This window comes from Typopeltis vanoorti, chromosome 13 (genome assembly GCF_054136105.1).
Source record: "Typopeltis vanoorti isolate ZY-2024b chromosome 13, IOZ_Tvanoo_1.0, whole genome shotgun sequence".
NCBI lineage: Eukaryota > Metazoa > Arthropoda > Arachnida > Uropygi > Thelyphonidae > Typopeltis > Typopeltis vanoorti.
Genome location: NC_143561.1, coordinates 28,726,607 through 28,754,186, shown reverse-complemented (window position 1 = coordinate 28,754,186; position 27,580 = coordinate 28,726,607). Strand labels below are relative to the sequence as shown.

The following is a 27,580-nucleotide window of genomic DNA, read 5'->3' as shown; positions in this document are numbered from 1 at the left end:
CCAGTGCACCAGTAACATGATAAATCCACACCTTTCATTGCCTGCAGTCTTAGGGATCGATTAATGATTAATGTTATTAATCATTCAGGGGATCATATATAATTAAATATATGATCCCCTGAAGCATTGCAGCAAAGTAATAGAGTTGCACAATCCTTAGCTGCTTCAAAGCCACCAACACTTATTTTGTGATTTTATTATATAAGTTCTACTTGGCATTGACTACATTCTGTAGCATAGAGTAATCCCTGAATGATTAATAAAACATCGAGGGGTTCCCCAAAATTGAAGTTTAAGTACATATGTAAGTAATAGGAAATGATAATTATAATGGAAATACCCCTTTTAACAGAACTAAATTCAAACAGAAATTTTAAAAATAAGCGCCATTTGAACTGTGTTAAATCAAAATATACAGTGTAAAAATATAATTGCTTTCATTTTCAAAACCGTGTTATTTCAAAATCGTGTAAAAAGAGAATTTCTGTGTGTATGTGTGTGCATATATATATATATATATATATATATATCATGTCTGTTAAATGCATGTGTTTTCTAGTTTGTTGATATAAAAATCCAAGAGGAGAAAAAAAACCTTTCACTTCTGTATGAGACATTTATAATAGCTCTGAGTTGAAAATTCATTTAAAAGGTTCCTTGAATTACCAGTATGTTTCTGAAATCCTGGATGGAATCCATATTAAGGTCTTTCCAGCCAAATGGCAAAGCTGTTCTGAATGTAATGAAAAGCTGTATCCACAAAAGAATGAAATTTACATAAGTAATAATTGGGAATGCACACTTTTAACATTTGTGAAAATGCTGAAACAAACAGCATATACACAACGTAATAAGTAAAAATTAACAATTGTTGTACATCATGCATAATTTATTTCTCTCCCACTTAAGAACTTCTTTGTTATTCTGACACCTCTAATGTATGCAAATAAAAGGCATTTCACAAAGCACAACACATTAAGAAAGAGTGAAAAATTAATCTGTTCTGGGAAATTAATGACTATCGAATATTGATCGAAAAGTATAGAATAAACTCAAACAAAGAATATTTTAAAATGTTTGATTATAAGTGACTGATTAAAGCTGTGCCTTAATTTATGGTAACAATCATGACTGCAATTTGCATATACATATATATATATATATAGAGAGAGAGAGAGAGCCCCCGTAACTCATTTGGAACTAACAATAACCTTTGATTGAAAAGACCTAGATTTGAATCCTGTCCAAGAAGCTTTATCAGAACTTTTCAGGTAAGGCGAGTTGGCTGAGTGGTTAGCATATCTACTCTCCAACCAAAAGGCTGCGGGTTTGAATCCCACAATGGGCATGGATGTTTGTGATTGTCTGTGGAAATACTAGTGGTGTATTTCCACAGAATGGGTGGTAGATGCCATTGGTATAGTTGAGGTTAGTTGTAGTTGGTGGACTGAGTGCTGGGGATAGAGAATTATAGAGTAGGTGTCCTCCCTCGATGAGTCTTTGGACTCCCCGAAGGTGTCACGTAATAATAATAATGTTTCCTAGAGAGGTGGCAGGGTTTTTTCCTCCCAGAAAAACTTCAGTGTTTCATCCTGCAAAAAAAAAAATAGAACACATGCAGTTTGCAGACAGAACAGACAATGCAGATAGGAATAAGCACCCTATCATAAGCAGTAATCAGGTTTCTGAGATACTGTTATTTGGCCAAACTGTTCAGCCTAAAGCAAAAAGAAGATGGAGTGTGTGTGTGGGGGGGGGGGGGGGGATGCCAGTGAATTACTACTAAATCTAATTTAATACTAAATTCAATTTTTCTTTTATTTGTCCATGTATAACTTCTGCAAAGAAGGCTGATAGTAAAGAAGACTTCAAGAGTGATAATATTTTTGTATATGTTATTTTGACAGTGAATTTCCTTATATTTCTAACAAAAAGTAGGCTCTGTATTACTAACACTAGTCTCTAATCAATGGTATTTCTTAGGTCAGGTGATGAATCCTATCTTCGTTGCAGTATAACAAAACCCACAACAGTTTGGACATGATTTACAGTTTTACAGTTGACACTTGAACAATGTGGAGGTTAGGGGGCACCAACTCCTGGTGCAATCAAAAATCTGCATATAACTTTTGACTCCCCAAAAATTTGACTACTAATAGCCTACTGTTGACCAGAAACCTTACTGATAACATTAACAGTCGATTAACACATTTTTTATGTTATATGTATTATATACTGTATTCTTACAATGAAGCTAAAGAAAAGAAAATCATAAGGAAGAGAAAATACATTTACAGTATTGTACTGTATACAAGATGAATCGTGTCTGTCAGTACCTACATCAATATGGTCTTATATGATACAAAACACTGTGGATGTTATACATATTACTAACACTAGATATCAAAAATGAAAATATAATGTGAAAAAGAAATTTACATTTATTTACAGGTATAATGATTCATGCATTGATAACAAAGAAGCAGGAATACGATTGCTTTATGGTAGCCTAGCCTATATACTAATGAATGAAACATTATAAAATTTTTTATTTTGTTATTAGTTAAATTTAATTACTATATATGTCAATGTATAGGATGATGGTGTATAAGACGTGGCCTAAATTTTAGGCTATTTTTAGGTTTTAAGCTTATGTCAGTTGTAAAAGATGACCACCGAATTTCTTCTTTCTTGTTTTAATGCAGTGTTAGGTATTGTTGTTGTTATATCCGTTATTTTTGTATCTATGAATATCCATTATTTTTTGCATAGCATAGATTTAGTTTTTAAGCGAATTACCCTAATTATAAGTGATTGACCCCAATTTTAATTAATTATTAATTTTGCATTTTTTTTAAATTTTAGGATTATTAAAATTGTTATTTAAAATCATGGAACCAGCAACAAAACGAAGAAAGTATGAAGAAATCCATCCATTTACTCATCCATCCAAGTACGGGTTGAGTCCCCTCCTAATGAGGGATTTAAAATAAGGGTAATTGAAATGGCAAAGCAAACTAATAACTGTGCTGCTGCAAGAAAGTTTGACATAACCGAGAAGATGGTAAGAGAATGGAGGAAGAAAGAGGATATTTTAAAAAAATTGCCAAAGAAAAAATGTGCGATAAGAACAGGGATCACCTAATGGCCGCAACTGGAAAATTATGTTGCAGAATGGTTATGTTGTTACAAGAAATATGATTAGAGCATATGTACTAAAATGATCAAGAATGAATCCGGATGAAAGTTTAGAATTTCAAGCTACTTCAGGATGGTGTAATCGTTTTTATGAACAAACAAAATTTGGTAATACAACAAAAAATGAAAACTGCTCAAAAACTACCAGCAGATCTTGACCATAAACTTACCAGTTCCCATAAACTTATTATTCAGTTGAGACAAGAACATAAATTTCTATTGTCAAATATTGGAAATATGGATGAAACTCCTATGAGCTTTGACATGATAAGCAATAAAACAGTGGAGTCTAAAGGTAGTAAGAGTGTGCTAGTTCAAAGTACAGGTAATGAAAAAACAAGGTTTATGGTTGTGTTGTCGTGTTTGGCTGATGGAACCAAGTTAAAACCAATGAAAAAGGATGGATGGATGGACGAAAATGGTGTGAAATTATGGATAAATAATAATGAACACGCAACCAGGCAGTATAATGAAGAAACACAGTTTATTAGTATGGGATATGTTTCGTAGTCATTTAACTGAAAATACTAAAAGTCTTCTAGAAAAAAATAACACGAAAATTGCTGTTATACCAGGTGGTTTAACTTCTATATTGCAACCACTAGACGTCTGCTTGAACAAACCATTTAAAGATCACATACGAGAAGAGTGGAATAATTGGATGTTGACTGGTGAAAAATCATTTACAAATGGTGGATATATGCGTGCTGCATCACTTGATATGTTGTGCAATTTTGTGATCAAAGCATGGAATAAAGTAAAAGCAGAGACTGTAATAAAATCATTTAAAAATTGTGGTATCTCTAATCTTATGGCACCGATGATGATGAAAAAGAAATCAATTCACTGGATTTGAACTGGGATCCATGTGACGATCATTTAAACAATGAATCTGAAGAACTATTTTCAACGGATGAAGAAAATTAACATGAAAACTGAGGTTAATAATTATTATTACCTGACATCTCTAGGGAGTCCAAGGACTCATCGAGGGAGGACACCTGCTCTACAACCGTCTCCACCACTCAATCCACCAACTGACCGCAACTACACCAACGTCATCTACTGCTGACCACCACCACCACCACTGGTATTTCCACAGACACTCACAAACATCCATGCCTGCGGTGGGATTTGAATCCACAGCCTTTTGGCCAGAGAGTAGATACACTAACCACTTGGCCAGCCAATTATTATCATTTGTATTTATAATTATTATTAATAATAATTATTATTTGTTTTTTAAGACTTACATCTATTGCAATATTTTAAATAAATTTATGTAACAAAAAATTAATCTGATTTGTTTATAAACACTGCCTACTTTCTTATATAATGATGTATTGTAACTACCTAAATGTTCATCCAAGAAATTAAGCTTCCCTTTTTATAGTCGCCATATAAGACAACCCATGATTTCGAGGAGTTTTCTGTAGTATTTGAGAGTCATCTTATATGCCGACATATAACAGTTAATTTCATAATAGATCTGTGTATATTTTATGGTAGTAAATAACAAAATGCACTAGTATCTACATATATTTTATGCATTCATGACATACCTAACTTCTTATTTTTTTTTGATATTTCTAAGCTACACAGTTCGTCTGCGAGTTTTTTTAAATTGTCGCAAATATCCAAAATATTTTCCAGTATATTGTAGTTCAAACCAACATTGGTCAATGGTCAACCATACTGCAAAGTCTTATACTGTCTAACTGCTGACTTTCAATTCAATATATTCATTAATAATACTGTATATTCAATGTATTAAAACGTGATACAAAATCAAAAGCACACTTTTGTACATATGAAGGCAAACATTTTGTACTTATGTACACAAACACATGCATTTGTTACTTAGGACTAAACATGAAATAAACATACAAAGCACATAAATAGAAAAAGTTATGTACTTAAAAAACTAGCAGTACTTACTTTTGAGCATTTAATATGATAATGCAGGTAATCTCTAAACGTGTGAATTAGATTGATTGTGTTGTCCCTAGCCTGTTTATTTGTATGCCGAGGAAAAAGAACTAAAGCAAAATAATAAAATTAGTGAACTGGTGAGACAAAATGGTACAAATTAAACAAATATTTACAGCTAAAAATACTGCATATCAACAATGATGAATTTTAGACATACTTTTCTATGATTGATATAACTGATCTCTCGATTCTTTGACCTTCAAACAACCAAACCTTCAGTTAACAAATTCTTGAATGAGTTAGACTATTGCCGGATTTCCGAAACAGCATTATGTAATTGTTCATTCAATTGACCAACTAGTAAATAGATTTCCCAGTTCAACTCGATAACTGAGAGATTACTATAGTTAGATTCATTCGATGACAGAATATTCATGAACAGTACTTAATTTTTTAAAAAAGTAGGAAAAATAAGACTCCAATAATTTATAAAGATATGATTTTAGATTGACTCATTACTGTTAAAACTTTTCTAAATGTCCTATTGCTTTTAAAGCTTATTTTCATTTACTCTGGAAAACAAATTCTCCTTTACATACAATTTTCTGTGCAACTCTTAAGCAATAATCCATTGAATGCAATCAATAGTGTGAAGTAGAGGCTAACAGGAATATATGGTGGGGAGGAAAAAATGCTCAAATTACACTGATGATATTAAACAGGTGCTCATTATGGACTGCTTAAATTATCTGACCACTGATTGGGTAGCAGAGAAAACTCTTAAGAATGAAGGAAAATTTACTGAGCTGTTTTGAGATAACTTTTGAAAGAACCAACTCAAGAGTTAAACTGGATTATACCATCAGAAGGGTATAATCCAATTGAGAAGTGAATGCCTTCTTAACAGTGATCACGGTCACTGTTAAGAAGGCATTCTTAACAGTGACGGTGATCATGCTATACTGACTTACTTCCCAAGTCAGTCATGCTATACTGACTTGGGAAGTAGTTAAATATATGGATGTTTCACCTAATACAAGTTACATGCTGAACTAATGCTGGCAATTATGACAAACTCAGGAGAATACTATCTTTGGTCCGATGGTATCAGTTTACTGAATAAGAAAGATATCAGCAATAAAGCTTTTAACGCCCTGCGGAGGTCACGGTCAAAAAAATTGCAGCATAGGTCGTGTGTATCTGAGAGATACGTTCATTACTAGTATGTGCTAAAATGCAATAAAACTTAAAAAAAAACACTGCAAATATAATACATGATGGTTTATTTATTTTCAAGTACAATCTATAAATTACTGAACAAAGAAACAAAGAAAAAAAACAACTAAATCAATACTATACTGACATCGGAATTCGCAGTATCTCTCAGATACAATTTACTATCAAATATCACTTTCACATTCGACTCTATCATTCTCATCATCGGACTCGAGTAACAAAATCGCTGAATCTCTTCAACATCTGATGGATTATCCAATCGATATATTTTTTTTGGGCAATTTTCAACGGTAAATAAAATAAAATAAAATAAAAAAACACAACTAAACCAATACTATACTGACATCGGAGGTCGCAGTATCTCTCAGATACAATTTACTATGAAATATCACACACCTTTACATAACACATGTTAAACCAAAACTGACTGCATGAACAGTATGGAATATCACTCGTAACATATGCATGCACAGCTACTCATGACCTCCAAAGCTATACACTGGATATGCGTAAGAATATTTATGTTAAACAATTTGTTTGTATCTGTCAGATCAGCCACGATCTCTGCAGGGTTAAAAGATGTTTAAACGAGGCAGTATCTGAATGTTTAGAGTTCCTGGTTTGTACCTAGAGTTCAAAGAACAAATAGGATGGGAGTGAAATGGATGTGCAACCTTATTAAGTAAGAAATCAAAAAGATGATGAAGATGGAATATTGTGAGAATAAGAGGGAGAGGAGTTATGAAATATAAAGCACAAACAAGAAAAGTTAAAAGTATCATTTGTGGAAAGCTAAATTGGAGTATGAAAAGAAATTGGCTGTGCAGGCTAAAAGATTATCAACTGGAGTACAGAATAGCACACAGTGCTACACTGAATGAAGAGATAGAAGTGCATGATGAGGTCCTAAAACTGTTGCATAACCTGGGTGACAATTCGGAAACAGGGACAGATGGGGACATCAGCATGCATGTTAAAAGAATGTTCAGATGAACTGGCTAGGCCCATATATTGCTCATATATGATTTTCAGTTCAGGAAAGATCCCAGAGGAATGGAAAGAATACATGATAATCCCACTGCACAAGGGTGGTGCAAAGACTGATGTGTCTAACTATCAAACTATCAGTATCTTGAAAGTGGTTGTGAGGATTTAGAGAAGTTCGTAAGATTTGTATGTACCATGCATATAAAAATGGATTGGTAAACAAGGTATATTTTGCAAGGAATAGCATGTGTTTATTAAAGGGATGTCATGTCTACGAAATTTGCTCATATTTTATAATGTTATGGCTCAGTTGGATAAAAGGAATGGATACACTATGATACTACTGAACTTTGCTAAGGCATCTGTCTGATAGATTACCAGATGGAAGGCTACTGCATAAAATGAAGAATACATGATTGGAATATAAACTACTGACTTGAATAAGTGAGTGACAAATATCATAAAGTAGAATATGGGCATGTGACTTTACTAGATTTGGACATTGGTGTCCAAAAGTGAAGGATGAACTACATTTTTACCTTTACATGAAAAAATTTTCATGATTACAGCCAAATGTTGACATAACTTTATTGCCAACATACTAAAAAATTATATTACACAAAAAATGAGTTATAAATTTTGTACAAATTAAATTGCAATATGTTTTTGGCAAAAGTTACAATTTCCAAAGGATGTAGTTAAGAAATTAATCTATAGTGCTTACAGAAAACTATGTGGAGAGACATTTCAGTATGGAATATGCCCACCACGAACTGTGATGCAGTTCTCACAATGTCGTACCATGCTTAGCATCAAGTGATTCAGAAAACAGGTACAGAAAACAAACAAGCCTTATCCTTGCTCATTCAGAGCAAGGATAAGGCCTTGTTTGTTTTCTGCAGGGGAATTTCAAGCAGCAATGCAACTCTTTATTGCATTTCAAACATGTTCTATGGGGTTGAGATCTAGGGAACGTGCTGACCACTCGATCAGATTAATATTCTTGATCTTCAGAAGTATCTCTACTGCTCGTGTACAATGTGGTGTGGCATTGTCATCCATAAAAATGAATTCTTTGCCTACAGCACCACGGAACAATCAAACATGATGCTGAAGAACTTCGTTGCAATATTGTTCACTAGTTACAGTCCCTTTTTCCAGCACTTGTAGCATGGTGTATCCATTAAGCATAATGCCTCCCCCACACACACAATGATCCCAGCACTGCTGTATCTGTTCATTTCAAGAGCATTCTCACAATGGTAAGCAGTACCACTTTCATGCCAGATTAAGTGACATCTAGAATAGGAGGAAAGACTAAAATAGCTCTCATCTGTAAAGAGTACATTAACCCATTGGTTTCTCTTGTCCAATTTTTATGGATACAACACCGCTGAAAACATGCTCTATGATGAGCTGTGGATAAAGGAATGAGACTACAGGCCTTTGGGCATATAGGCCCACTTGTCACAGTTTGTCAGGAAATCCACGTACTTGTTTTTTTTTTTGTTTTTTTTTTAATATCTGATCCACACACAAAAGGCCACAAGACCTATAGCACACTAGTGCCATGTGTGGGCAAGAGGAATAGAAGAAAGGAGGAGTCTGTGAGAGAGAAATCTAGCCCTTGCTAGATTTCTCTCTCTCACAGTGCAGTGAAAGTTGACGAGTTTGCCTGTTGAAGTGGTAAGCGGATCTAGTGTGAATGAGTTTAAGAGAAGATATGATAGCTGGTGTGATATGTTCTTCCATGATGAGTCCTTAACTCTTCATGGAAGAACATTATTATATTAATATTATTATTAGTGACCTGGAAGTCACTAATAATAATACAAAGGCATGATGCCGAAACTGAAAAAAATTCTTCCCATAAAATTTAAAATTAGGAGTACAGAAATATTAAAGAATAGAATGTTATTTAAATTAGACTATATAACCTATTATTTTACAGGAGTCATGTAGTGTAACAGTCAAAATATGTACACAAAAATTTATTACTTACATTTCAAAATCAGTTTTGTAGACAATGATTAAATTTCTGAATTCACACATTTTCTATATTAAAACTGCAAAAACACAATTTTTCTACCCATCCCCTTTTCTGTCTACAGCATGTGTAATGATAAAAAGTGGATTTCATAATGATAATGACTGAATGTAGTTTAATACATAATATTAACAAAACAACAAGTATGAATAAAAATTTAAATTACTCCCCCCCCCCCCACACACACACAAAAAAAACTATTTAATAGGCTAACTGTTACTACACAGTTATATCTATGAAAAGTATTAACACATTTTTTAAAGAATTCCTAGTGGCATTACATTTCTTAATTCATGTATCTCAAACTAAATGTTGAAATTTTTATTCTGTTTCACTTTCCAGCTTCTGTTATTTGGTCACTACTGTAAACGGATATTTACCTTTTTTAAATGAGTGATTCTGTCTGGCTGCTCCTTCATCAAGCAACTGTTGATTTGCCTCCATTGCAACTGTTTTTCATATTTTACATTATCTTCTTTAGATTAAGGCACAAGGATTCTATTTCAGAAACATAGCCAAATTACTTTTTGTATGTGAATCCCACACCCATGGAAGAATGTAAACCTATAATACATTGTACCATGGATGGACTAAGGGCTTGTTAACTTAGAAATCCTGCTCTAGAGACTAAACATTTTACTTTTTCAAAATATGTCTGTCCTCTACTAAATGGAATAGTGATCACACACACTGGGTCACAAAAACTGTGACAAAACAATTAAAGGCATTCAAAAATATTCATGTCACAGTGGAATTCAAACCCAAAGATAGTTGGTTGCAAAGTGAACATATTATCTACCTTAGTTAACCAGGCCAGCATCTATCTGGGCATAAGAGTTGTAATTTAGTCATTCCAGATAACATTAATGAATTCATTCATCAAAATGAAAAATAAACGTTACTAAAAAAACTGAAAATCTGTCTACAATTATGACATTTCAAGGTGTTCTCTTGAGTTTTTCCATGCCAGCTGTCATTTCATATGGAAATAAATTAGGAAAGCTCCTATTATTTAATTAATTAAATAATTAAAACATACATAACTTAAATTTTAATAATTGCATTTTACCCTTTCAGTACCTCTTTATTACAATAACATTTTTTTCTATACTATGTAGAGATCGACATAAATATCTACACTGAATCTACTTAACCACTGACTAAAATATATGCAACGTCATGGAATACAGCATTTATTAAAACCATGTGTATAATATCAAACCAATCAATTAAATCTCCAAAAATAATTGAATTAATTTTAATGCACATCAATGGAAGCACATTACTAAGCTTCTGCTGAAGATGAACTGCATAAGTGTGAATGACTCCAATTTGTAAATATCACTAAATATAACTGAAATACTTTTCAAAATTAACTTAGAAGTTTAGGTGAACTTAATTCTAAAAAAAACATTACCAATTATAATGATATAGATTATTAAAATTTCAACCAAAATTATTCCATGATATGAAGTAGCACTTTTTCTTTTCTTTTTTTTTCCAAATGCAAAAAAATATATAAATAAACAATTAACTCTGCATCATTTCCTTAGTATGCACTTAAGTGAAATTGATTCTGAAAACAAACTAACTGCTGTAGTTTGATTCTGCATTTCAGAAATGTAAAGTGTAGAAGCATAATCCGATGATAAATGCTGTATTTGAATGTAGCTATTTCTCTAATGTTAACTTTTTTATACTTAATAAATATCAAAGATGTGGGGGAACTATCCTAGAAGACATGTTCGTGTCTCTCTCTCTCTCTCAAAACACACTACAATAACTTTCCATTTGGCATGGAGTAAATTATGATTATGTCATAGGATGAAAGGCATTTAAGAACAGACTATCATTATATATGAAATGTGATATTGATATTAATACAGTCATCCCTCGACTTATGTCCATTCGAGTTATTACGTCCTTTTAAAGATACATCCGTGATCCCATAAGGGAATAAATAACATTTTCGCTATACTTTCGAACAAGACATAAGCGAGCGTAAGGTAAAGTATGCACAGCAGCAACAGAGGTTTCAGCGGCAACCTCGCTCGGAAGTCGGAATATGTCTTCAACAGTTCTCCTGCTGATTTTGTGTTTGAGAAATGGGTTATTTGTGTATTTATCATTAAATATTTTGCGATGTTTTGTGTAACATGGCCCCTAAACGTGCAATAAAAAAAACCTAGTTTTTTTTTTTAAATTGATCTTGAAATGAAGTTGCAAGTTATAAAGCGACATGAAGCTGGTAAGCCCATCAATATGATCGCACGACTTTGGATGATCTCATTCCACAGTGACGAGCATTTTGAAAAATAAAGGATAAAATTGTAGATGCTATGAAACGATCTACTTCCATTAAATTGATGATAGTGACGAAGCAACGACAAGGTCCTACTGGTGATATGGAAAAGCTACTTGCATCATGGATACAGGACCTGAACCAAAAGCACATACCCCTTAGCACTGTGACCATAACCACTAAGGCACTAAGTCTCTTCAACATGTTGAAGGAGAAAGCAGAACTTGATTATGACTATGAATTCAACGCTTCTTCTTCCAGTTGGTTCATGAGATTCAGGCAGCGTTTTGCACTGCATAATGTGAAAATGTATGAGAATCTGTAAGTGCTGAGAAGGGCTGCCAAGGAGTTTGTGGAAAAATTGGATAAAATTATTAAGGAGGAAAATCATTTTCCACAGCAAATATTTAATATGGATGAGATGTCCTTGTTTTGGAAAAAAATGCCCAAGCAGACACTGATCCACAAAATGCTAAAATCTATACCTAATTTCAAAGCTCTTAATGCCCATATTACAATTCTGTTACGGGTAATGTGGCTGGATATGAACTGAAACCGTTTGTGATATGGCACAGTGAGAATCCACGAATCTTCAAAAACATTAGGAAGCATACTCCCAGCTCATTATAGGAGCAATAAGAAGTTGTGGATCACTCAACAATTGTTGAGGATGCCTTAATCAACTGTTATGCGAGTGAAATAAAAAGCTATTGTGTAAAAGAAAATATAGAATTTAAAATTTTATTAATTCTAGATAATGCTCCAGGTCATCCGTCTTATACATCTTATAGTGGTGATCTTCACCAAGTTCAAGGTCATGTTTCTCCCTCCAAAACCTATTTCATTGATCCAACTGATGGATCAGGGAGTTCTTGCAGTGTTTAAGGTTTATTATTATTATCTAAGACCTCCAGAGAGTCAAGGCCTCATCAAGGGAGGCTGTAAATTACCCAACCCAGCTATCATCCTACCCTTGAATTCATTCACACTAGATGCACTCACTAGCCATAAGGGCAAATTATTGCACTCACTCACTCACTGCTCTCTAGGAGAAAAACCTAGCTCTTAACCCTTTCTTGACTGAGAACAACCTTAACTTTCACGGATGCCCCATGGAAGTTAAGATTGTTGGAAGTTGGCTACATTAATACAAATTAATGAAACTGACTACGGCTTCTGACCTAATGTCCAATCCTCACCTTCTCGTGGTGCACCCTGTTGGGTGCACCACGAGAAGGTGAACCTGGATACTGAACGAATAAAGATGGGGTGACAATTTGGGATTAAGGCACCCAAATTGTATTCTTATTGGCTTAACCAATATAGAAAATGATAGTACAACATGACAAAATTTCATGCCGTCTGGGACGTCACCCGGTTAAACAAAGCCCCTGTTGTTTTTGGCAGGGAACCAGGGCGAACAGTAAAATGTCAGCTACTGGACCAAATCTGAAAGCACACCCCCAACTCAACATCACCAGAGTTAAAGATCGGTACTATCAACATAAGAAGCCTGAATGGCAAAGAAATGGAGCTAGCTGAGGAATTAGATAACTACCAGATCGACATAATAGGGATGACTAAAACAAAAAAGACAAAAACTGGTGAGATCTTTCTGAGCAATAAATACAAAATGTTATATTCATGCAATGACAATCAAGGAAAAGAAGGAGTAGCCATAGTATTCAACACAAAATATGAGGCTAATCTTCTTGAATGGCAGGCTGTCTCAAGTAGAGTGATGTGGGCAAATATGAGAATGCGGTACTGGACAACGAGACTTATTTGTGCCTGTGGTCCTACAGAAGGCTCTACTAAGGTAGAAGTGGAAGAATTTTTTGATGCTTTAGAAAAAGCAACTGACACAATGAAAAAGGAAAAGTGGGTCCTTGTTGGGGATCTAAATAGCAGAGTAGGGAATGATTGTGACACATACAAAAATATTTGGGGAAAATTTGGAGAAAAGAGAAAAGCTAATAATAATGGCAAATACCTGTTGGATTTCTGCTCAGGACATGGACTGGTTATTATTAACGCCAAGTTCCAATATAAAAATGTGCACAAATTCACATGGAGAGAAGAAGCAAGGAATAAGAAAGTCTCATCGACTATGTTATTGTTGATAGTGATGTTTTCTCCCTGATGCAGGACACCAGAGTGTACAGAGGATTTGAAATTGGAAATGATCACTATTTAGTCTTGAGCAGGATAAAATTGAATTTCATATTGAAAATAATAACAGGTAAGAAAGTTTTAAAGCAAATAAAATTTGAGCAGCTCTCAGATGTGAACTGTAGACTAAAATACACAAAGATTATTGAAGAAAAAATGAAAGGGTTTGAGAACAGGAACCAAACCTTGGAGATTCAGATAACAATATAGCCTTGAAGAAAACCCTGATTGATTCAGCCAGAGAGGCATGTGGTGAGGTAGTCTGTAAGGATAGAAAAATCAGAACTCCACTGTGGACACAGGAAGTTAAAGAGGCAGTAAAGGAAAATAAGAAAGCATATCAAAAGTTCCTGGCAAATAAGTCAGCTTTTGCTCTTAGAGAATACAGAGACAAATGTAAGAAAGCAAAACGCTGTGAAAACTAGCTAAACAAAAGTCATGGGAGGACTTTGGCAAGAACATAGAAAATAAATATCAAAAATGTGGTAAGATATTTTGGAGGTTGTTGAAGATGCTTAGGAATGGAGGAAAGAGTGCTGTAAAAGAAGTTAGAGATGATAAAGGTGACATGAAAACGTTAGAAAAAGATATCTTTGAAGTAAGTGTAATTACTTTGAAAAATTGCTAAATGAAACAAGCAGTGAGAGCACTGTGGTAAAAAAACACTCAAAAGGCATACAGTCAGGAATACATATCCATACTTCAAGTAGAAAAAGCCATCAAAGGCTTGAAATATGGAAAGGCAGCAGAAGTAGATGATATTCGACCAGGAATGCTGAAGTATGGTGGTATAAAAGTCTTACAGTGGCTGCTGCACTGCATAGTTCAGAAAGCCTGGAGAGAGGGACGATTCCCGATGATTGGAGTAGAGCTCTAATAGTACCATTTTTAAAAAATGTGAGAATTACAGAGGTATTTCACTACTGAGTGTTCCTGGCAAGATCTATGCAAGTATACTTGAGAACAGTTCAGAAGAATTGTGGAAGAAAAGCTTGCTGAAGAACAAGCTGGATTAAGGCCAAATAGAGGCTGTTAGGATCAGATCTTCACTTTATGACAAATAGTTGAAAAGTCATGGGAATATAACAAAGATCTGTATTTAAGTTTTGTAGATCTAGAAAAAGCATATGACAAGGTAGCAAGAGAGAAGCTATTCAAAATGCTACAGTTGTATGGTGTCAGTGGATCATTATATCAAGCAATACTTAGTCTTTATTTGAGTTGTAAGTCAGCAGTTAGAATTGAAGGAAGATGGTTTAATGTTAAATCTGGTGTGAGACAAAGATGTACATTATCCCCTCTGTTATTCGTTATCGATATGGATCACATTATGAAGGAAAATCAAAATTGGATATTAATGTCAGCTCTTTGCTTTATGTGGATGATGTTATACTTCTAAATAAATCCACTACAAGTCTGCAAGATTCCTTGACTAAATTGAATAATTGTTGTAATAGATATGGTATGAAGGTCAGCAATAAAATGACATATTTAATGAAAATAGGCAGAATCGTTGAAAATGTCAACCACATTGTGAACGGAGAACCTGTGGAACAAGTAAAACATTTCAGCTACTTAGGCACGATTTTTACTGAAGGTGGTAAATTAAATATGGAAATAGACAACAGAATCAACAAAGCTGGTATGGTAGGAAGTCAATTGAATAAATTCATATGGAATAAGAGAGAAATTAGTCAGAACACTAAATTAGCTGTATACATGACAGTGTTCAAACCAGTTTTAACTTGTGGATCTGAGAGCTGGGTCAGAAGTAAAACACTTGACCAAAGACTAGAGACCACAGATATGAGAGTCCTGAGAAAGATTAGAGGCGTGAACAGATGGCATCAGTGGTAATATCATATTAAAAATGAGGATATTAGGAAAGACCTTGACATTGTCGGCATCCAGGAATGCGTTAGCAGAGCTAATCTCAGGTGGTATGGTCACTTAAACAGAATAGACAAGGAAAGATTAGCAAAAGAAGTGCTCTCTGCCAGGTTGGCAGGAAAACGACCAAAAGGAAGACCAAGATATAGGTGGATTGATACGGTACAAAGTGCTTTAGACGATAGAAATATAAGATCTGATAATGTTGGAGTCTTGACAAGTAACAGACTGATTTGGAGGAAAATTGTAGATAGGAAGTTAGTAATGATGCAAATTTTTCATGTAGTACTATCATATCCTGTACACCCCTTGAGGGTACATGTCAGGAATTTGATGATGATGACTACAGAAACATGAAGGAACTGTTACAAAAAGTTAAAAACAGAAAACGCATGGCATGTGGAAGCTGGGATGCTACAGGTTTCGTTCAATGATGTGTGCACAATAGTTGGCTGAAAAGTTAAAGCCTGATGTGTGAAAAGATCTAATGAGTGATTTCCGAATATCACACAGGATCATTCCTTGGTTTCTATTGAGTGTGCCTTGTGAGTGGATGACCATATTAGATTCTTTTATGTTGCAGAAAGTGACGTTGCACTCTATGTAATGCAGCTCCAATCTCATTCAATTATGATGTGTATGTGGGAGAATAAAAAGCTAAGCCTGAGCTGTCTGCTCTGTTATTACTGATGTCTCCAATATGCCCTTTTCTGTCTGATTTCCGAACTTCTAGTTGTCTGCTCTATGTAAGAAAAGCCACAAGAAAATGGAATAATAACCCCCTCCCAGGATGTTTGTTGGAAAGGTTAGGCAAATGTAATAAACCTAGTATAATCAAAGGCAATGTTTAATCTTGGATTCCTCCACTTATACTTCATTAATTATAATCCTATTTGGACAAATCATGAAGAGACTAACAATCTGTTATGCAACATGCTCAGGTGGCCTACAGATCTAAAGAAGTTGAAATCTATGCAGCCCCTAAACTCCATCACTAATATGTACACAAGGTACACAAGACTGGCATTCCTCTTCAGTCAATCGTAGATGGCATTACTTTGCCTACTTATCTGTTATCAAAACATCTTACTAATCTTTTAAAGAACCACAGACATACGGACTTCATCAAAAACTATGGAACATTTTCATCATGCCATCAGATATTCTAGCAAGTCTAGATATTGTATCTATGTTCATCTATGTTCCAGTGACAAAGTCATGTAACTTATAGACAATCTGTTCCTTCCTGACACAGCTCAACTTTTTAGGTATTGTCTCTACTCCAATTATTTCAAGATGGAATGGGAAATTTTACAAGCCATCTGGTCTTGCAATGGGAAGTCTTCTGTCTTCTCCATGTGCCAACTTATTCATGGAAAACTTGGAAAAACATTTCCTCTCATCTACAAAAAAATAACCCTTCAATATGGCAGAGATATGTAGATTGTGTCTTTATCATCTGGAAATACAGTGTTGCTGAAATGCATGATTTTCTTTCATCAACTCCTTCCACAATAAAATAAAATTTACTTTGGAACTTGAAAAGGAAGGAAAACTACCTTTCCTAGATGTTTTAATTTAAACCAAAGCTGAAGGAAACTTCTCTCTTAGTGTATATTGCAAGCCCACTCATACATTACTTACATTCATCCTCTTTGCACCATATATCACCAAAACCAGGTATTATACATACATGCATATTATTCCCCTGCTCCACATCAAAATCCTGACACTGTCAGGATTTTGATGTGGAGCAGGGGAATAATATGAAAACAGAAGGATGAAAACAGAAATCCTGTTTTCATCCTTTATACTGGTAGACTTTCTCTCAAGATTGCCAGCTTCCTCAAATCCCATGACATAAGAGTGGCTTTCAATCCCATTTTGACCATACAAGGTCTAGTAGTGTTCCAAGGGGCAAAATAATTCCCTTGCATAAGGGAGGTTCTAAGAATGCAGTGGCAAAAGTACTGGAACAATTGGTCGAAAAGAGAATTCAGGAATGGGTGGACAGGAATATGATACTCTACGAAGGATAACATGGCTTTGTGAAGGGTTGGTCATGCCTTAGTAATTTACTAAATTTTTATAACGTAGTGACAGCTGAGTTGGATAAAGAAAATGACTACATGATGATTCTGCTGGATTTTGCAAAGGTATTTGACCAAATACCACATTAGAACTTTATTATGCAAATTAGAACAAATGGGGAATAGATATGACACAAGTTATGTGGATAACAGGGTGGCTGCTGGACAGATATCAAAAAGTGCTATATGGAGGAGCAGAATCCAGGCAAAAGCTTGTGATGAATGGTGTGCCACAAGGTTCAGTGATCAGACTTGTTCAATTTGTACATAAATAATACAGGAAATAGCATGAAAGGAAATATTCAGTTATAGAGTAATAGTAAATCAAGGCAATGTGGAGAGCTTAGTTAATTTAAATAGGCTGTCAGTACGGACCAAAAATAATGGATATTAATTTAATATCGAGAAAAGAAAAAAATTATGCATTTTGTAATAAATAGGTTACACGTTGTGTACCACAATGATGGAGCTGTAATCCAGGAAATAGGTGAAGCTATGGAGTTAGGAGTGATAGTAGAGAGTTGAAGTTTAGAAAGCATATTGCTAAAGTTGCTCAGAAGATTACTTGGCTATTGAAGAACGCACCAACAAGCAGAGATAATGAAGTTGCCATTCCTCTTTATAAGATCTTGGTACTACCACATCTGGATTACTGTGCTCAGGTATGGTCATCTGGCTTTCATGGGGATGAAGAAGTAGTGCAGAGGATTCAGAGGCGAGTGGTCTGTGTAATATTACCTATGAGGTTAGATTGAGGATGTGTGTGGATTGCAGAAGTTGGTTGGTTGATAGGAGATATATGATAGAAATATTTAAGTTGCTTAAAGGGTTTTATAGGATTGATGCAGGGGAAATGTTTCAGCACTCGGCTAGAGGTGCCAGAAAAAGAGGTCATCTCTGGAAGTTGAATAAAGGTGTGGTCAAGTAGGGATGTGAGGACTAGATTTTTCATTTGGAGAGGTATGATAGATTGTGTGGATAGTTTGGCTCTCCTGCAATGTGTCTTTGGGACTCCATGGAGGTACCTCTACAATAATAATATTCCATGTTCTTGTGGACTTTCTTACATTGGGCAGACAACTAGAAGTTTGGAAATAAATCAAAAAGAGCATATTGGAGATGTCAATAACAACAGGGAGGGCAGCTCAGATCAGGCTTTTCATTTCTCCCCCTACATATCATAACAGTGAATGGGATAAGAGTTCCATGCCTTAAAGCAGTGGTTCCCAACCTTTTTGTTTCCTAGAGCAAATTTTAAAATACTGGTAGGGTGACGGGCACCATCTATTTTTTCAATTTTACTTTTATTTGATTCACTCATTTTAGGACTAAAAATCAAAATATTTCAAAAATTTAAGTGCAAGACACGGTTCAAGTTATGCGCATATAACTAGCAACAGATAATGAACAACTTCGAATGCACATCTACTTTACATTGTATGGGTTTAATACTCGTCATGTGTCATATATCATGCCATGAATTGTTGCGTGATGTGCACGTGATTATTTCAAACTATATGGCACGGGATTGAACAGTGGTGGGCACACACAAATTGGTTGACGGGCGCCATGGTGCCCGCGGGCATAGGGTTGGGAACGCCTGCCTTAAACAGAGGACAACTTCAATGCCTGCAACATAAAAAAAATCTACTATGGTCATCCATTCACAGGACACGCTCAACAGAAACCAAAGAATGAGCCCACGTGATATTTGGAAATTGCTCAATAGATATTTTCACAGGTCAGATTTTAACTTTTCAGCCAACTACTGTGCACACATCACTGAACAACAGCTGACTTATGCCAGCTATCATGTAACATGTTTTCTTTTTTTTTAACTTATTGAAATGGTTCTTACACGTTTCTGTACTTTAGTAATGTTTTGATTCATGGTAGCCTTTTAGTGTAATCATTTTGTTCATCCTAATCCACAAGAAACCATGAGTTTCTTAACTTTCCTGATATATGACTAGCTACTCACTAATTAGGTATTGTATATGTTATTTATTTACATTTTTCTTACAGTACATGAAGCTATTTAATGTAATCACTATTCTTATATGATCATTAAAACACATACTTTCTAACTGCATTGTCATCACTTGTACATGGACAAAAATAACCTTGGATAGCTGTCTTTATCATTATCAAACCTTTAGGGAGTCAAGAAATTATTGAGGGAGGCTATACATCATCCAAACCAAGTGCCATACCTTTCCTTAAACTCATTCATACTAGTTGTACTCAACACTTCAACAGGCACTCTGTTCTGCTCACTCACTGCTCTATGAAAGAAGTATCTAGCTCTCACCCCTTTCTTAACCACACACACAAACTCAACTTCCATGATTGTCCCCCATGTCTTCTCCTCACCTTCCATATAACAAAAAATCCACCCACCCACTCTATCATATCACTCCTCTTTCTTTGTTTGCTAGTGTCTGCAGTCCGCAAGTTCTCAATCTGTTCTGATAATCTACATTCCAGCATACTGATATCTTTAACACTCTCCTTTGCTCTCCTCTGTATTTGCATTACCTCAGAAAGTAAGAGACCAGATTTGTGCCTGATGAGGTCATATCAAAGGCAGAGGCTAATTTGCATGAGGGAAAATGACTTCTTTATCCTTATATATCGATGTTCATTTTAGCATCACAATTATTCTGAGTTGTATTTGCAATTTTTGAATGTAACCTTTGAACTCTGATTTCCTATCCACCATAATTCCAAGATCTCTAGCCTCATCAGTTTCTCTAAGCATTATCCCAACAATATAATACACCAATGGAAATCTCATCATGCCAAAGTGCATAGCTTTACGCTTACGAACATTGAACTGACAGCCATTATCATTTGGTCACTGTTCCAGCATATTTAAATAATTTTGGTAGTATAACTGATAAACAAATGAACATCTCTGATCAGGTAATTCAATATCTTTAAGGTACAAGGTGCAAATTATGCTCATACAACAGCAAACCTATCAAATCTGCTTCTCCTAATCCTATTTCATTCCAAAAGTCTGTTTTCTGCAACAGTCTTTTGCAGAAAATGTTTTTCAAGGACTACATCCTCCAGTTATTCAAAAAAATAAAATCAGATTCCTTCTTTTATTTTATGTATGTGTATATGTGTGTGCGTGCGTGCACACACACGTTCATAGAAACTGCATTACCTTACATAAATATAGTTTTTAATAGATAAACGGTCATTTTCATTGGTTTATCATTAGATATTTCATTACATTGCATCATCTATCACTCCCATAGGTTTCTCTATAATGTAATAGTTGCTGCTATTACATCACAATTTTTTATGCTACAAATAGACAGTAAGAGCCAGTTTTTGCATTTTCGTGCTGAGATCGCTATGGTACAGCTGCTGTTGAAAGTGAAGGAAACCAGATCTGCTAAAAGGAAGAAGGGGGACAGGAAGAAAGCCACTGCAACATGCAAAGATCAAGTTCTAAAGCAGCTCTGCCTCAAAAATTGCTGTGTGTCATCTAGAGAACTGAAATGGGATTGGGGAGAACAGAGTTGTGGCAAGCTCTGTTGTGTCAGGAGAAGACTTGTTCGACAGGAACATAGCCATGTACCCTAAAAAGAAGTCCTTGTTAACCAAAATTTGAGATTGGCTCAGTTAAACTGGTGAAAAAAAAGCATGCCAAATGGACCCCTGATCCATAGAAAGAGTAATTTTTTATGACAAGAAAAAGTTTAACCTGCAGGGTGCTGACGGCAGACACAGTTCAAAGAAAATCAGGGGGAAAATTTAACCATGACTGTCTGGTGTAAATGGTCAAATTCTCAGACAGTCAGATGATCTGGGGGTTGCATGTCGCATCATGGTGTTGTTCGTTTGCATTTCACAATGGGTTCAGTGAATACACAAGTGTACCAGAAAATTTTAGAATTACTGCCTACTATCAGAGACCACTTTACCACATTGACAAACTGCATCTTTCAGGATGACTCTGCCCTTGTCATAGGGCAATGCTATTATAACCCTAAAATGTACCATATGATGATGAACTGAGCTTAGCACTTAAAAAGCTTTAGATTTTGTTGCAGGTTAATAAGTGGCTCAATGAACACTCAATTCAGCAACTACCATGACCAGATCTCAACCCCATTGAGAATTTGTGGAATCAAATGGAGAAATACACAAGAAGAAGCCAAAAAACATTTTGGGAGCTCCAAGAAGCCATTATAAGGGTATGGAACCATGAATTAACAGTTGCATCCATCAGGAAATTGATTTTGCCAGTTCCTTGCCAATGCCAAGCTGTAATAAAGGCAAGAGCCACAAAAGTACTAAACAGCAAAAAAGTGAATTTTTAGCTTTGAATGTTAATAAAATGTTGTAGTTGAACTACAACATTTTATTTGAACTAAATTTTGATACCAGTATTTGTTTTCCAGTGAAAATATCACTGTCCACTCCAGGGTTCCATTCCAACGTCTCCATCGTAAGTCAAGGACTTTTTTAATTCTTGATTTGTCTGATTTCTGTTATAATATTTTCATAAATTAGATTTCTATTTAACTTAAAACAGTTAGAAATGTATAAACTTACATAAACATTTATAAATTATTTATTAGCACATATACATATAAATACAAAATTAAGAAAGAAATACATAAACACATCAAAAATGGTGCACTTACTATAATTTGAAATTCCTTTAAATATTAGTTAACATAAACATAAACAAAAACTTATTAACAGTGTCTTTAATTAAACAGGTGAGTAACTGTCACTCATTTGAATGATAAGGTTATTTCTCGTGATCGGGAGTAGCTTTTTTTTAATCAGAAAATTGGTTAATGTTGTCTGTTAGGTTTTTTCCTTCATATATTTCGCGATAACATCTGACTGCTTCTCAAATTTGCTTTTCGACTTTGGCGAAGCAATCAGTGTCTTGATCCATATTTTCAAGTAGCTGAAGTCCTTGATTTAGCTTAGAAAATACTTCAGCTAATCCTTTTACAGCAAATTTTTTTTAACGAATTCTCTTCTTCATCTTCCTCATTATTCCTTTCTTCTACTACAACTGTTTCATTTTGGAAAATCAAGTCTTGATCAGTCAAGTTCACCTTCTTTGTGATCTGCTAATTCTTCTATATAGGTAATATTGATTCTAGATCCAGTTTTCTTGCAATTTCAACGATTTCTTCTGACATACTATGCTCATTGTACTCTTAGAGTGTCTCCTGCGGTAGTAACTTCTTCCAAATTTCTCGCATACATTGTTCCGATACTTCCTTCCATGAAGTTCCAAAGTTTTGAATACATTGGTTAATATCGTAATTTTTCCAAAAATCGCATAATGTTATAGCATCGTCGTCCATTGCTGTTATTGCTTGAGAAAATGTAGTTTTCAGATAACATGTCTTGAATGTAGCAATCAATTGAACCTTGATTCACAGGTTGAATCACAGCTGTTGTATTGGGCAGTAGATACATCACATTTATATTTTCATTCAAATTGCTGATGTGAAGAGGATGTCCTGGAGGATTGTCAAGCAGCAATAGAATTTTAAAAGGGATGTTTTTTCAAGACAGTAGGCACGTACTTCTGGAATAAAACAATTTAAGAACCAGTCTTCGAATAAAACAATTGTCATCCAATCTTTAGGATTACTCCTGTAGTAAACCGGCAACTTATTCTTGTCAATGTTTTTCAAAGCTCTGGGGGTTTTGTGAACGGTAAACAAGAAATGGTTTTAATTTAAAACCAGCAACATTTCCTCCAAAGAGAAGCGAAATCCTATCTTTAAATGCCTTAAAACCAGGCATCGATGTAGCTTCTTTGTGAATATAAGTTCATTCTGGCATTCTTTTCCAGTAGAGTCCGGTTTCATCTACATTAAAAATCTGCTCTAGCCAACAGCCTTCATCTTTTATCATCTCTTTCAGATTTTTCTTGAAAATTTCGGCAGTTTCAAAATCGGAACTAGAAGCTTCTCCTATTATTTGTATGTTATGTAAGTTAAATCAGCTTTTGAATCGATAAAACCAACATTTACTAGTGTTAAATGTATGTTCACCATATTTATCTTCTTGTTGTTTCCTTAAATTGTCAAATAGGCTGTGTGCTTTTGTTGAATCGTAAACAAACTGAGAGGAATATTCTTGTTGATTTCATGATCTATCCATATCATTAAAAGCTTCTCCATTTCATGAATTGACCCTTCTCTTTTTTTTTGTTAAAACTGTACATTTCATATTAATTGCACCTTTAGTTGCCTTCATTATTCTTGATTTATCTTTTATAATTGTTGAAACAGTTCAATGTGACAGTTTTTCTCCTCATGCTATTTTCACCGACTTTCTTTCCTTTGTCATATGCTTTAATGACCTTCGTTTTAAATCTAAACTTAAAGCTTTCCTCGTCTTCTTTTTTATGTTGGAATTTTCATCAGTAGTATTACTTCTCTTACTGGACATGATAGGGTTACGATGAGATACAAAAATTGCAACGAGAGAAATGAACACTTCGACTGCTGATTTTTATTTGATTCGTGCCAAAGGCTGTGATAAGTTAGAAGCAGGTGAATCAAGTGGCTATTGCATATTGGTGATAGACTTTGCTTGTTGACTAATGGCGATGCTGCAATGTGTATACAAAAGCAATGTGATATATGTATGTATATACTGGTGGCAAAGTTAAATTAGAGAAATATTAATAATTTTTGGCCGTCATAAGTTGAGGACTACCTGCATTTGTCAAGTTTGTCATGTTCTAATTATGTCACATCTTGTATTAAAAAGAGCCAAATATTAATCAAAAATAAAATTGTTATATTACCTTCTTCGTTATTTGTGACAATTATTATGTTATTATCCCTTTTCAAATAGGCATTCAAATTTAATTACCCAAAAAAACATGGTTACAGCATGTGATGTGGTTTCTATGAACATGAGTGAGTGTGTGTGTGTGTTATTATTAAAGTTTATAAGGCAGAATTCCAGAATAAGTTGATAGCATTTATTTACTTAGTGACATGACATTTCATCCCAATTGCACAGGATTTCTTCAGGTGTAAATAAACAAACTAGAAGAGAAAACAGTAAGAACTAACAAAGGAGACAACTGAATGCCTGGTTGGCAGAATGCTTAATGCATTTACTCTGAAACTAACTAGTTGTTGGTTTGAATCAATCCACTTTGGGCAAGAGTGCCTGTGAATGTCTATAAATAGTAGATGAATTTCATTGCTTGGTGTAAAATAAAACTGTTTATTGGATGACTATAGTAGCTTGAAAAGTTCCTTGTTTAGTCTCTAGAGAAGATTTTCCAGATCACAGATATCCCTTCGACACCCATATGGAACTAATGTGCAAAAGGCTTACACTTTATCTAGTGACATTCATATGTCATAAACAGATTAGGTGATGGCAGGAAAGCATGAGATGTGATAAGAGAGAATGCTCTTAATGAAGATACCACTAAAAATTGGTGAGTGGAATTTAAAGTAAGTTCTTTAAGATGGCCAGCTGACAGAGACCTTTAACTGTTGGCACTTCAAAGAATTTATTGATAAGGTTTTTGAAAATAGTCAAAATCCTTTTGAGTTGAGCAAAGATTCCTAAAAACTAATTTGAATATTTTTGAGAAAAAATATCATACAACCTATAATACTTACCAAAAGTAATGTACCCGATATTATCGCCAACCCGTGCATCTGTATTTTGCAATTCTAAAGGTGGTTCCCTATGACTGAACAACACCTGAGGAGCTGTATGACTGGCCTTCCTGCCTTCTTTAAATTCCTACAGAAATTCAGCATAAAGTAAAATAGACCACAGTGACATCATTTAAAGCAAACTAAAAATGCATATTATTATTATTATTATCTCAGACCACCTCCAGAGAGTTAGACTCGTCATGGGAGGCCATAGATTCCCCACACACACACACCAGCTGTCATACCTTCTCTTAAACTCATTCACACTAGATACATTCACCACTTTAAGGCAAACTGTTCCACTCACTCTCAGTGTTCTGCAAGAGAAAACACTAGCTCTCACCCTTTTCTTAAATACACAAACTTAACTTCCACCGATGCCCCTTGTCCCCCTCCCCAATATAACAAAAAATTTCATCAGTCGATAACCTATAACACTCTGAATAATAGCTTATTCAATCATTCTGTAGATGTTGTATATCAGTAGCATTCCTGATTGCTCTGCATATCCTTGCATCATCATCATCAGCAAACAACTGAACATCTCCTATCAGGTCATTCTCAATATCATTAATATATACACTGAATACCAATGATCCAAGGACTGATCCCTAGGTACACCACTTGTCACCTTGTATCTGGTAAATTCATGTTCCACATGCCACTTTTTGATACTTGTACTTCAGCTTATTTAAATCAATCTGATATTCTCCAATTTATGGGTTAACCTTTCAGGTGGTATCCTATCAAAAACCTTAGCAAAGTCAACAGGACTTTGATAAGGCATTTGATAGAATTCGACTTATCTAAGTCGATAAAACTATTGACATGGATAAGTGGGTAGTTGATGGAAAGGTATCAGAAAATAGTGGGGGGGAGGGGGAGAGATCTACCAGATTTAAAGTAACTTGCTATTCCTGGACAAAGTTTGTGAAGTTGCAAGATCGCATCTTTATGAGCACAATGTTTATAATTTTTAGATTGGAAGTTATAAAAGATAAACAGAAAGAGCAAGAAAATTTATCAAGACAATTTTCAAGCCCATTCACTCACACACACACACACACACACACACAAAAAATTTTTAGCCACAAAATTCATCATCTTCAAAATTATCATTATCATCATCATCAATTTCCTGGTATCTATGCTCAAGGGGTGTTCAGAATACTACAGCAGCACTACATGATTAAGTTTATATTCTTATTAATCTCCTATCCACAGTTTTGCTCCAAATTGTCTATTAATTATCAGCTTCAATACTGCCATATTTAATATTTCATGCTTCTAAGACACTTCTGACTGAATCAATGCACCTAGACCTTGATCTCCCTTCCGATCTTGTTCCTGACATCTTAAACACATGTTTTGCTAACCTTTCCTCACACCCATTCTATTTAAGTGGCCTCATTACCTTAGACAACTCTGCTTACATTCTTGAATGCTAACAATGCCAAGTTCCTTTCTAATATCTTCATGTTTAATATGAATCTGCCAGTGATGCATCAGTTCACTACCCTGATTTTTCTCAGAACCCTTATATCTGTGGTCTCTAGTCTTTGATCAAGTGCTTTATTTCTAACTCAGCTTTCAGATCCATAACTTAAAACTGGCTTCAACACTGTCTTGTATTCTGCTAGTCTGGTGTTTTGGCTAATTTCTCTCTTATTCCATATACCAGCTTTGCTTATTCTGTTATCTATTTTCAGATTTAACTTGTCATCTTCACTAAAAACAATGGCTAAATAGTTGAAATATTTTACTTGTTCTATAGGCTCTCCATTCAAAATGTGGTTGGCGTGTTCAATGTTTCTGCTATTTTCACAGTTTTGGTCTTCTTATTGCTGATTTTAAATTTAAAAATACATCATCTGCATAAAGCAAATAGCTAATTTTGATATCTCCAATTTTAATATCAGGCCTAATGCCACTTTCTTTTATAATGTGATCCATGTCTTATCCCTGAATATTACATCAAATGATTTTTCTGCATTTTTCTAAATTCTAACTGCCGACTTACAATTTAAATATAATC

General features: G+C 34.7%; 1 protein-coding gene across 1 annotated transcript in view; it reads right to left on the bottom strand.

Moving 5' to 3' along the window:
• The window catches only part of Arpc2 (Actin-related protein 2/3 complex, subunit 2), a 178,606-nt gene that overhangs the window by 73,791 nt on the left and 77,235 nt on the right, over positions 1–27,580 (bottom strand). The window contains exons 7-8 of the mRNA XM_090403251.1: positions 25,504–25,630; positions 5,137–5,237 (exon numbers count right to left, since the gene is read on the bottom strand). Coding sequence (XP_090259377.1) covers positions 5,137–5,237; positions 25,504–25,630 — 228 coding nt within the window. The remainder of the gene's footprint in view (positions 1–5,136; positions 5,238–25,503; positions 25,631–27,580) is intronic.